The sequence below is a fragment of the Ctenopharyngodon idella genome, chromosome 11 (genome assembly GCF_019924925.1).
Source record: "Ctenopharyngodon idella isolate HZGC_01 chromosome 11, HZGC01, whole genome shotgun sequence".
Lineage (NCBI taxonomy): Eukaryota > Metazoa > Chordata > Actinopteri > Cypriniformes > Xenocyprididae > Ctenopharyngodon > Ctenopharyngodon idella.
The window spans coordinates 20,433,141-20,444,452 of record NC_067230.1 but is presented as its reverse complement, the minus strand read 5'-3'; the positions used below and the strand labels follow the sequence as shown (position 1 = coordinate 20,444,452).

Sequence of the window (11,312 nt, the reverse complement as noted above, 5' to 3'; positions counted from 1 at the left end):
AAATAAATAAACAAATCACATCTTTGTGAAACTTTATTATACTTATTCCTCAACATCCATTTCACACAAAATACACACACAATCCAAAGGTTGTTTAGAATATTTTGATCATACAGTCGATAGCACAGAATACTAAATACAAAAGTGTTTAGATTTTCTATTTTCCAACAACTCACACCACTCAGTTCCATTTATAAGTAACGTCAGTAAAATAAGCAGCACTATTTACAAGCTTTATTTACATACAAAAACTCATAAAGAACATGAATACACAAAGGCTACCTGTGTCTTTTTGGATTTTAACTACTCTTTTCCAAGATTTTACATTTTAATTCTTCAAAGGCTATTTCACAGGCATCATACAATGGCATATATTTTCATTATCACTTAAAATATTTAATTCATTTACAAACTTTCTCAGAAGTAGTATTTTCAAATGGTATGTGTGATGCTGTGGACTTCCAATGGGAGCTGAAAATGTACCATTTCATGACATTTCATTTTCAGCACAATTTCACATAAATTATATTCCTGATTATCAGGGAGTTTAACAGTTTAAAAAAAAAAAAAAAAATCATAAAATAAAATAGAAAATTTTCACATCTTAAAATACTGTATATTATTGGATAGAGTATGAAAAAGTCACACAAAACCTATTTTTCTTTTTTCTTTAGTTACTTTTACTAACTAAGAACAAATACAATGTTCATACGGATGACCTTTTCTTTGAAATCCACAAATACACAAATATACTGTCAGAGAACAAACTAAATAAACTGCTTTCTTACAGCCGGTCACCATGACTTACTATACAAAACAAGCAGACAGCGTTTGAGTGCTCACAATCCAATGCATCCATGCAAGTTACTTTTAACTTTGACCCTTGCAATGCACATTAACGTATGTAAACTACTAATATTTCGTAATCATCGCAATTGCATTTTTTCATGCATTTCTTGAGCATGCAAAGAACTTGGATGAAGGCGTGAAATTTCTGCCATCAATGAATTTCAAATTTACCAGTCTTTATATCACCGAGGTGGGCAGAACACATCTAATTAACGAAAGTAACAGTGAAGTTGTTGAGAGTTTTATGGTCAAAATAAAAAAAAATTCACAAACAATCATCCTTAAAAGTGTACTTTTCTCTTAGATTTTGCTTAGTTTTTGTCCACAATGTCGTATTTGTGAGAAGGTTGGTTGTGTATCACTGATTCATATACTGCCAATGAGACAAAACGAGAACTTTAAACAATGCCCTCTATGAAGCTTGTGTCCAGATGTACAATAAGCATTCGCAAGAAAGACATCTCCTTGCGGGTGTTCTCGAATATGACACGGGGGTCGTCCGATTGGCACCGAAGGCAATTAGGAGCCATTACCATAGCAAGGTTGTTCACGTCCATTTTAGTGACTGCGACATTCGCAGGCTGAGCAAAAACCTGAGGAAGACATGGGACATATATAAGTGAAATAAGACATTTTTGTGCATTTAAAAGCACTGCTGCCCATTGTGTGTGTTTGAGTGTTGTGGCTACCTGTAGGAAGTGGATGAAGTAGCACAGCACCAGTCGGTTGAGCTCAGGCAGCAACTGCACCACACTGATGGCTGCCACAGGATCGTCATAGTTACTGACACACTGCTTGTAGAAACTCATAGGGATGAGAGGCTCTTCCAGCTCACGGTACCAGAGCTTCATCAGAGAGGCTGAGGAAAACATTAGTATAAGAGGTTTAAACTTTTGGTTGTCTTTGGCTATGTAGTATTCTTAAAAATGCATGAGAATAGTTACTCACCAGGAACATTAGGGTCTGATAAGTTTTCAGGAATCCTCCACTGGTCCACCTGTAGCTTCAGTGCATTAACTTCATCAATGTCACCAGGGACCCTGTAGGAGGAAAATGTAACGTTACACTCGAGAACCACCAGAGGGAGACAGCACACCATAATTATGCATGAACAGTGAACTGAGTCGGGCAAAACTGTATGTCCACCAATGTTTTAGAGTTTGCAGAGCATATTTATAAACAGTTAGTCTTTCGCATCCATAATTTGTGCAATTTTGAAACTGCAGTTTGCCAAGCAACAAGCTACTCGTGATTTGAAATGTTTAAAAGGAGACTTTAATCGCCCTTGCCTTTTGGCTCAAACTCAATCTGTCAATAATACTAGGTGTAGAACACTACAATACAAATGGATGCCTAGGACATGCATTACCCCAGTTAAATTGCATAGGATTAATCCTAACAACCTGGATAATTGCATAAATTGTAAAGAGGAAATTGGCACACTGTTTCACTCTATGTGGGAATGTAGAGTCGCAGGTGTTCTGGAAGGAAGTTCTTGAGGTTATTATATGCTGTAAGGGTATGGTCCCCCTTTATCCAATTTGTTAAAGGGTATAAAAAGTGGAATGTTATATAAATATGACTGTAAATCGAAATCTGATGCGAACTGTATCAATGATGGATACTGTACTGATAACTGTTAATGTAGATGATAGATAGATAGACAGATAGATAGATAGATATAGTCTGAATAGTTTAACACTACAAATTACACAGGAGGTTTTTAAGGGCACGAAGTCCTTTTAAAGGGATAGTTCACCCAAAAATGAAAATTTGATGTTTATCTGCTTACCCCCAGGGCATCCAAGATGTAGGTGACTTTGTTTCTTCAGTAGAACACAAATGATGATTTTTAACTCCAACCGTTGCGGTCTGTCAGTCGTATAATGCATGTCAATGGGAACTCCATCTATAAGAGTCACAAAAACATGCACACACAAATCCAAATTAAACCCTGCGGCTCGTGACGACACATTGATGTCCTAAGACACGAAACGATTGGTTTGTGCGAGAAACCGAACAGTATTTATATCATTTTTCACCTCTAAAACACCACTATGTCCAACTGCCTTGCACATCTGGTTGGTGAGGTCTGAAACGCGTTCTGATGACGGAAGTGATCTCTCGTGCTTATACTTCAATGAGCACGTTCAGACCTCACTGCTCAAGGCAGTTGGACATAGTGGTGTTTTAGAGGTGAAAAATGATATAAATACTGTTCAGTTTCTCGCACAAACTGATCGTTTCGTGTCTCAGGACATCAATGTGTCGTCACGAGCCGCAGGGTTTAATTTGGATTTGTCTGTGCATGTTTTTTTTACTCTTATAGATGGTGTTCCCATTGACATGCATTATACGACTGACAGACCGCAACGGTTGGAGTTAAAAATTATCATTTGTGTTCTACTGAAGAAACAAAGTCACCTACATCTTGGATGCCCTGGGGGTAAGCAGATAAACATCAAATTTTCATTTTTGGGTGAACTATCCCTTTAAATAAATTATGTGATGATATGATTTATTTTTGCACTCGGAGCAAAAACATGCAATTAGTGTGCGAGTATTTAACTTAAACAGATAAATTTGCACAAAATTTCACTAAGGTTCTTTTTTTTTAGCTGTGCTAATGTTACATTACTGAAAAATTTAGTTGAGCTAGTAACGTTGCAACTTTTAATTATTTACTTGTTACTTGCTCTTCAATTAGCAGCAAGTTGAGCAGGTCTTACCTGAATATCCCCTCAGTCTGAGCTCCACCCAGAGCCAGCACATATTGAGACAGCTGCACTTGCACCCATGGCAACTTCCTGTCTGGAAAGAGTTCACTCTGCCGCTCCATCACTTCCTCTAGAGAGCTGCCGAATAGTGAGGGGGTCATGATGGCACGTCGACTGTGGTCCACCTCTTCCAAGCTAGGCTTACGGAGACCCTTTATGTGAAATAGAGGAATTGCTACTTATTGTTTTTTTTCTTAAACATCTGATTCTTCTTCAGTGTATTTGTTAAAAACTCACCTTTTTCCCTCCAGTAACCGACACTTTCTGGAGCTTCCGGTAGCAGTACTTGGCATATGTGCTGATGGGGAGCGCTAGAGATGAAAAGACAAGAGTTATTCATATTATTCTTAGACATGGGACCTGCACAGTCTAATGGCTGACAGATTTACATCTAATGCATCAAAACCTGTTTTACAAGGCGAACACTTTGAGAACTGAGTCACTTTTCCATAATGCTGCTGTTGCTATAGCATCAGTGATCATGAGATCACAGCGGCACGTGAAGAGTGAAGCACTTCAAAATGAGTCACTGTTTTAACAATGAATGAAAAATTATCTGGTTCCATCAAAAGCGTGGAGGAGGAAATCCAGCCTGCGCATTCTGTTAGCAATGACTCATCAGATCAACACGTAAACTGGAGGAGAGGAAACAAACAGACAGAGGGGTTTTCTACTAGGCTGTGCTTCATCAATGTGCTGTTTTGTCCTTCTGTTATGTAAGAGACATGGACTATAAAAGTAGACATCGCAGAACCTTTTCCATTACTTAGAATAAATGATATTCGCAGATATCACTTGATGTCAGATTCTGAAACAAACTCCAGACTTGTAGAATCACTATGATTTATTGTACATTCAGAAATGTTGAATTTATAGCAGTCTATGCTCGGTATTTCAGAGAAACCACAGCCGGTCTCTTCTGGTTTCACAGGAGATGTTCATAACTCCAAAGTTAAATCCATAGGGGGCATTTCTAATACCGTCACTGCAGGCTTTGGGAATCTTAACTAAAGGAGCCAGATGGTAAAAACTTGTGCGGCAATAAAAAGCATCTTTTCTGGAATGTGCCCCAAACTCGACACCCCTTTAGATTTATAGCAAACAGGTGACACACATGCGTGTTGACACAACCTCTTGTTCATTTCCTTGCACCAGACTGCAATTATGTTTAATGAGAGATATTGTGTTGTAAATTTGCCCTTGATCTCTCTTTTTTTTTTTTTTCTCCGAATCCTGAACCTAAACAGTTCATTTACAGGGTAAACATACAGATTCTGCTTAATTCTGAATATTTTGTATGACTAAGTGCTGGTGGTCCGGCTCTGAAGCAACAGCTTGCCCTCATTTGAAATGAAAGGCAACAATAAAGTGAAGGAAAGCCAGAGGAAACAACAATCTTTTCAGAGGTCGCAAATGAGACCACACAGATCTTTGTGGTGACTCCCTATGTCAGAGAGATGAGTAAATTCCTGTTTTACAGCGGCCCCGTCATCAGGGTTTCCAGCTTAACATCCCAATAAACTCCTCAGCTGAGCCAGCCCTACATAAAGACCAGATCTAGCCTTAAGAATCCCCCCATAATGACTCACACCCAGCTGCAGCACTATCTGTGAAGTCGACCCACTTATCTGGACATCTGCCCATCAGATCCAACCGAATGATTCAAAATCATTGCATGCTATGGCAGACATATGAGCCATATCCTGCTCCTTCAAGTGGCCAGTGGCTGCTGGTGCTAGTCTAATGATCCTGTGACTAGAGACGGCTCATGAGTAGGTCTGCAGCAGTGGCTGTGAGTCACTGTTATGCCATGCCTGCAGGCAGTGAAAATCAGTGTGAGGGATCCTCACTGTGGTCAATGCCACGGCTATGTGTAGGCAGAAATCTGATGAGATCATCAGGGCCAATCATTGTGGTAACAGTAACAAGGTCAAAGTGTCACCATACGGAGGCACTGTCATTTACTGATTAGCACACGTGATGCGTACTGCCTGAAAAGACTAATTAAAATAGTTTTATTGACATGTCAAACAATTGACGCTGCTAATGCACCCATGAAGAGCACTCAATATATATTTACAGAGAGATGCATACCAACATCTAATTCTTCTTTAGTGTATTTCATAAAGGTGCAGTAAATCTCTAATTGATACATTACATATTACAAGTTTCTTGAAAATCTCTCAAATGTCTATTTCAACAAACTTTCATCTGACTTTGGTAAATTTTTTATTTATATTTTTGTTCCAAAATGTGTCTCAGATAAGGAAACAGCCATGTTAGCGTTCCACTCTACCACCCATAGTACAAATACCATTCAAAAGAGACCTTAGGAATGCTAAGGGTTTAAAGAAAAACTACCTTCTGCTTCCTCCTCTGAGCTCTGTTTTCTCTTCTTCCTTGACTTTGAGTTCTTCTTCTTAATATCCTGCTGGTCCAGTATGTACTGGGTTACTGCAAAGGAGACAAAAAGCAAAATAAAATGAAACAAAAAATGTAAACAATCCATAAATAAAATATTGCTTTCATTTGATACATATATATACATACACTACCAGTCAAAAGTTTGGAAACATTACTATTTTTAATGTTTTTGAACAAAGTCTCTTATGCTCATTAAGGCTGCATTTATTTCATAATAAATACAGAAAAAACAATAATATTGTGAAATATTATTACAATTTAAAATTATGGTTTTCTATTTCAATATACTTTAAAATATAATTTATTTCTGTGACGCAAATCTGAATTTTCAGCATCATTACTCCAGTCTTCAGTGTCACATGATCCTTCAGAAATCATTGTAATATGCTGATTTATTATCAATGTTGGAAACAGTTGTGCTGCTTAATATTATTTTATAACCTGTGATACTTTTTCAGGATTCATTGATGAATAAAAAGTTAAAAAAATATCAGCATTTATTTAAAATAGAAATCTTTTGTAACAATATACACTACCGTTCAAAAGTTTGGGGTCAGTCATTTCTTTTTCTTTCTTTTTTTTTTTTGAAAGAAATGAATACTTTTATTCAGCACAGATGTGTTAAATTGATAAAAAGTGATAGTAAAGATTTATATTGTTAGAAAAGATTTATATTTTGAATAAATGCTGTTCTTTTTAACCTTTTATTCATCAAAGAATCCTGAAAAAGTATCACAGGTTATAAAATAATATTAAGCAGCACAACTGTTTCCAACATTGATAATAAATCAGCATATTACAATGATTTCTGAAGGATCATGTGACACTGAAGACTGGAGTAATGATGCTGGCAATTCAGCTTTGCATCACAGAAATAAATTATATTTTAAAGTATATTAAAATAGAAAACCATCATTTTAAATTGTAATAATATTTCACAATATTATTGTTTTTTCTGTATTTATTACGAAATAAATGCAGCCTTAATGAGCATAAGAGACTTCGTTCAAAAACATTACAAATAGTAATGTTTCCAAACTTTTGAATGGTAGTGTATTCTGCTGACATTAGATATGTTCAGATGTCAAGAAAATAGCTTGATTTATTGGAAATTTCTTGTTGTTTTACCTTTTGAAATTGATGGGTAACTATTTGGGCAACTACTAATTTGTTTGGGGCCTTTTTGTCAACTATTTAAATGTCAGACCGGTAGTGTATATAAGAATAAAATTAGTTAAATTATATGCAAATTAATTAAATCACAATTAATTGCATATTAAGAGGTAAGATTTTTTAATGTTTAAGAAAGGTCCTTTATTTGATCAAATATACAGTAAAACTAATACTGTGAAATATTATTGAAATTTAAAATAACTGTTTTCAATTTTAATATATTTAAAAATGTAATTTATTCCTGTTATAGAAAAGCTGCATCATTACTCCAGTCTTCAGTGTCACCTTCAGAAATTATTCTAATATGCTGATTTTGTGCTCAAGTAACATTTTCATTTTATTATCAATGTTGAAAACAGTTGTGCTGCTTAATATTTGTGTGGAAACCGTGATACATTTTTTCTGGATTCTTTGAATAGAAAGTTCAAAAGAACAACCTTTATTCGAAATGGAAATCTTTTGTAACATTATAAAAGTCTTTACTGTCTCCTTTTGTCAATTTATGCATCCTTGCTAAATAATAATATTAATTCCTTAAAAAGAAAAAAGAAAAAAGTACTACCCCAAAACTCTGACTTTGACAGTTCTTCGCATTTTTAAGATGCCGCGACAAGTTTTAAAAATGTGTCTTTAGGCCTTCCATTCCATTCAGTTAGAACACAAGAATGTGTCCTGTGTGAACAACTTCTTGATGATTTGGCGAGACACATTGCCTGTAGGTCTAGTGTATGGGTCAACTAGCAAGCTTATTTTATATTAAATTTTATTACTTGATTTTTAATTAACTGACAAACTCACTTTTCTTGTCATTGGTTGGCTCCATGTGCCTCTGAATGTAGCCTTCCAGGTAGCAGCAGAACTTGGGTGAAGGAGCGAAGAAGGCAAGGCACACAGCCATAAGCTCCCAGCCGGCTGCCAGACTGCGTGGACTGGTGTTGCCTGTGGTCTGCCTCACGAGCTGGACATAGAGCTCATCCCTCAGGCCCTGCATGCCCCAGCACTTAGTGACAATGAGGAGAGCCGCATGTCGCCGGTCCAGCCGCGAAGGTCGGTCTCCCATGTATGCCTGGACAAGCTTAAACATCTCGCAGGCTTCTTTGCGCACAGTGCGGTCATTGGTCATCAGCATGGGTTTCTTGATGGAGCCGCGGTTCCAGGACAGCATGTTGGCGATGGAGACTCGACGGCGGAACAGGCCCTGGGTGTGCATGTTCAGGTGCTTGCTAGCCCAGTCGGCCATGTTGGCGTCTGGGGGTGGTGGCTGACGGAGGGTGGCGTAGGATAGCTGGTAAGCCCCACCATCACCTCCCTGCAAATTGATTTCGCTGGCTACGTGGCGATGAGGGCCGAGTGAACCCGTTCGGCCTTCTACCATACCTTTCTTTCGGCTCTCCAACTGAACCTTTGGCTCCAGAGTTCCCGCCTAAAGAGGAGGAGAAACACGGTGAGAACAACAGTATTCATAAAAATAAAAAAATAAAAAAATCTATTTCTCCACAGCTTCAGTTTGTTCCAACTGCTGTTTACTGAACTCTCTGTCCCTCTGTTAAGCTCTGCCTAAATTTGTAAATTAATTACAACAAAATCCATCAAACACTATATAAAAAGAATTCCAATCCACTATAGATGAATCGCTGACATTAAAAGTCCTTCTAGAGTAAGTTGTTTCTCCTTCCATGTGTCTAAAAAATAGTGCAATTCCAGCAATGGCCTCATTTTGATCCCTTGAGGAATTGTGTCCTGTAAGAAGGTCCCTTATGCAGTCATTGTCTCTCTTGCTGTACTGAAAGCTGTATTCCTTTTACAAAATCCAGACACAACGTGTGAGCACCAACTTTTATACCAAATATAGAGTATTTAGGACACTGTGGGTCAAAATGAAATAATTCATAGAGGTCATTTAAGCAAAACAAATTAGAGTTCATGTTTGTAGAAACAATGTTGGTCTGTTTAAATTATGGTTTTTTTTTTTAACTTAAACTTACAGATCTGTGTTATTTTAGTATTATTTATGGTCCCACTTTATATTAAGTGGCCTTAACTACTATGTACTTACATTTAAATGAATCATTTGATACAATGCACTTATTGTGTACATACATGTTTTTACATTGTACTTGTATTTTAAAAACACCTGCATGTAATTACATCTGTAATTAATTTCTGTAATTACATTTATAATTACACTGTTGACCCATCCCTTACACCTTACCCTTAAACCTACCCATACCACCAAACCTGTCCCTATCCTTACCCGTATCCCACCTTAATAGCAGCAAAAGTGTTTTGCAACTCAATATGAACCCAATAAGTACATTGTACTTACTTTTTGATGTAAGTACATAGTAGTTAAAGCCACTTAATATAAAGTGGGACCTTATTTATTTACTATATATATATATTATTCACTAATATTTTGAATTAGCTTTTATTTTTAATTTTCAAGTTTCATTTTAATTTTCATATAGAAAAATATCTGTTTAGATTTTTTTTTTATTTCACATTCAATGATTTTAGTATGTCAACTTGACTTTTTATCTAATATTTATTTATAATTTATTTTATTTCAGCTTTATTTCAATTAACAAAACAATTTTTAATAGTTTCAGATCACTGTTAAGGATGGATTCTCTATGGTTCCCTATGACACGAAACAGAATCATACCATAGTTTTTTTTTTTTCGTTTATTCGTCTCATCTGCCAAAGGTTTTGGGAAGTGGCACACTGAAATTGCCAGTGTGGTGAAATGACTTATACACCAGGGAATGAGGTGACCTATGATGTCATCAGCTTATGGAACAATCCCCAGCAGGTATCAAACCCCTATCGGCTGCACTGTAGACACACAATTGGTCGGTATAGTGACCACGCCTGTCCAGTACCCAACTGTCCCGTCTGTGTCAGCGATGCTACCATATGGGCCACAGTAGCCATCCTTCCTGCTCAATAGGCGTCGTGTTTTGCAGCTCCTCTACGTTCTGGCATTTCACCCATTACCCAGACAGTTCACTGCTGGACTCGTATCAGAGGACCGTGGGGGGGAAGAGGTGGGCGCGAAGAGAGTAAATATCATCGCCTCTTTTTAAATAGGTAATGAAAACGTTTGCAACGATCAGCACCTGTAAGTCTCAAATCCCTAAAACAATCCCTTTCATGTTTTCAGAGCTGACTGTATCGAAACCCAAGTAGTAAGTTCTTGACATGTACGGTCCTCTGGGCGCCTGGCTGTTGAACAATGCAGATAGAATTCATCACTGAGGGAGGACAGATTACAGCTTTGCTACGGGTTAGAACAGCAGTAACCGTTCCTTTGAGTGAAATCATTGCCCTTAACTAGAATCATGTGCAGCCGAGGAACTGCTTCTAACTTGCCTTACTGCAATGTTGAATACCCAAGAGAAAGATGTTGTTATACTGCCTGTTGCCTCATTGCAATTTATGTTTTAGACTGAAATAACTACAAGACTGATATTTTACATCACTATTATGTTATAATGGCTGGTGTAAGGTGTACATAATAATCTGTTTCTAATAAAGACCATAGTAAAAAATCAGACAGGCATGAAAAACTTCAACCAAAACAAAACGCTCTCACAACAGTTCCACATAGAGATTAAACAAATACAACGTCTGGTTTTTAATGATGCTGAAACTCAAGATCTGTGGAAAATACACTGTGCCAGAAGTTCATACACATATTTTCTACGAGACTGCAAATCTCTATAAAATAACAAGGGAAAACGACTCCCATGGAGGACATGTAAATGTTAAGCTCATTGTAAGTAAGTGATAGTTTACCAGAAGACTGCCAGTAACATGATTTTACAATAAGATTTTTTTTTTGTTAACATTAGTTAATGTATTTAAACTATAAATATACTATTATTCATTGTTAATTCATGCTTGTTCATAATACATGAATAAAATGTTAATTTATACTTGAACAGTTAATTAACATTAAAGGGAAAGTTCACCCAATAATGAAAGTTTCATCAAGTAATTTCAAGTAGTGAATTTTCTTTTTTGGATGAACTATCCCTTTAACGACGTTTAATAAATGTTGTAAACGTAGTGTTGATTGTCAGTTC

General features: G+C 36.7%; 1 protein-coding gene across 3 annotated transcripts in view; it reads right to left on the bottom strand.

Annotated features, from left to right (window-relative positions):
- Positions 1-20: 20 nt before the first annotated feature.
- The window catches only part of arhgap46a (Rho GTPase activating protein 46a), a 38,243-nt gene continuing 26,951 nt past the window's right edge, over positions 21-11,312 (bottom strand). For all 3 annotated transcript variants that reach the window (XM_051911765.1, XM_051911764.1, XM_051911766.1), the window contains 7 exons: positions 8,022-8,646; positions 5,988-6,080; positions 3,864-3,937; positions 3,579-3,778; positions 1,798-1,889; positions 1,539-1,708; positions 21-1,442 (listed from right to left, as the gene is read on the bottom strand). In XM_051911765.1, coding sequence (XP_051767725.1) covers positions 1,248-1,442; positions 1,539-1,708; positions 1,798-1,889; positions 3,579-3,778; positions 3,864-3,937; positions 5,988-6,080; positions 8,022-8,646 — 1,449 coding nt within the window. In that variant the 3' untranslated portion in view covers positions 21-1,247. The remainder of the gene's footprint in view (positions 1,443-1,538; positions 1,709-1,797; positions 1,890-3,578; positions 3,779-3,863; positions 3,938-5,987; positions 6,081-8,021; positions 8,647-11,312) is intronic.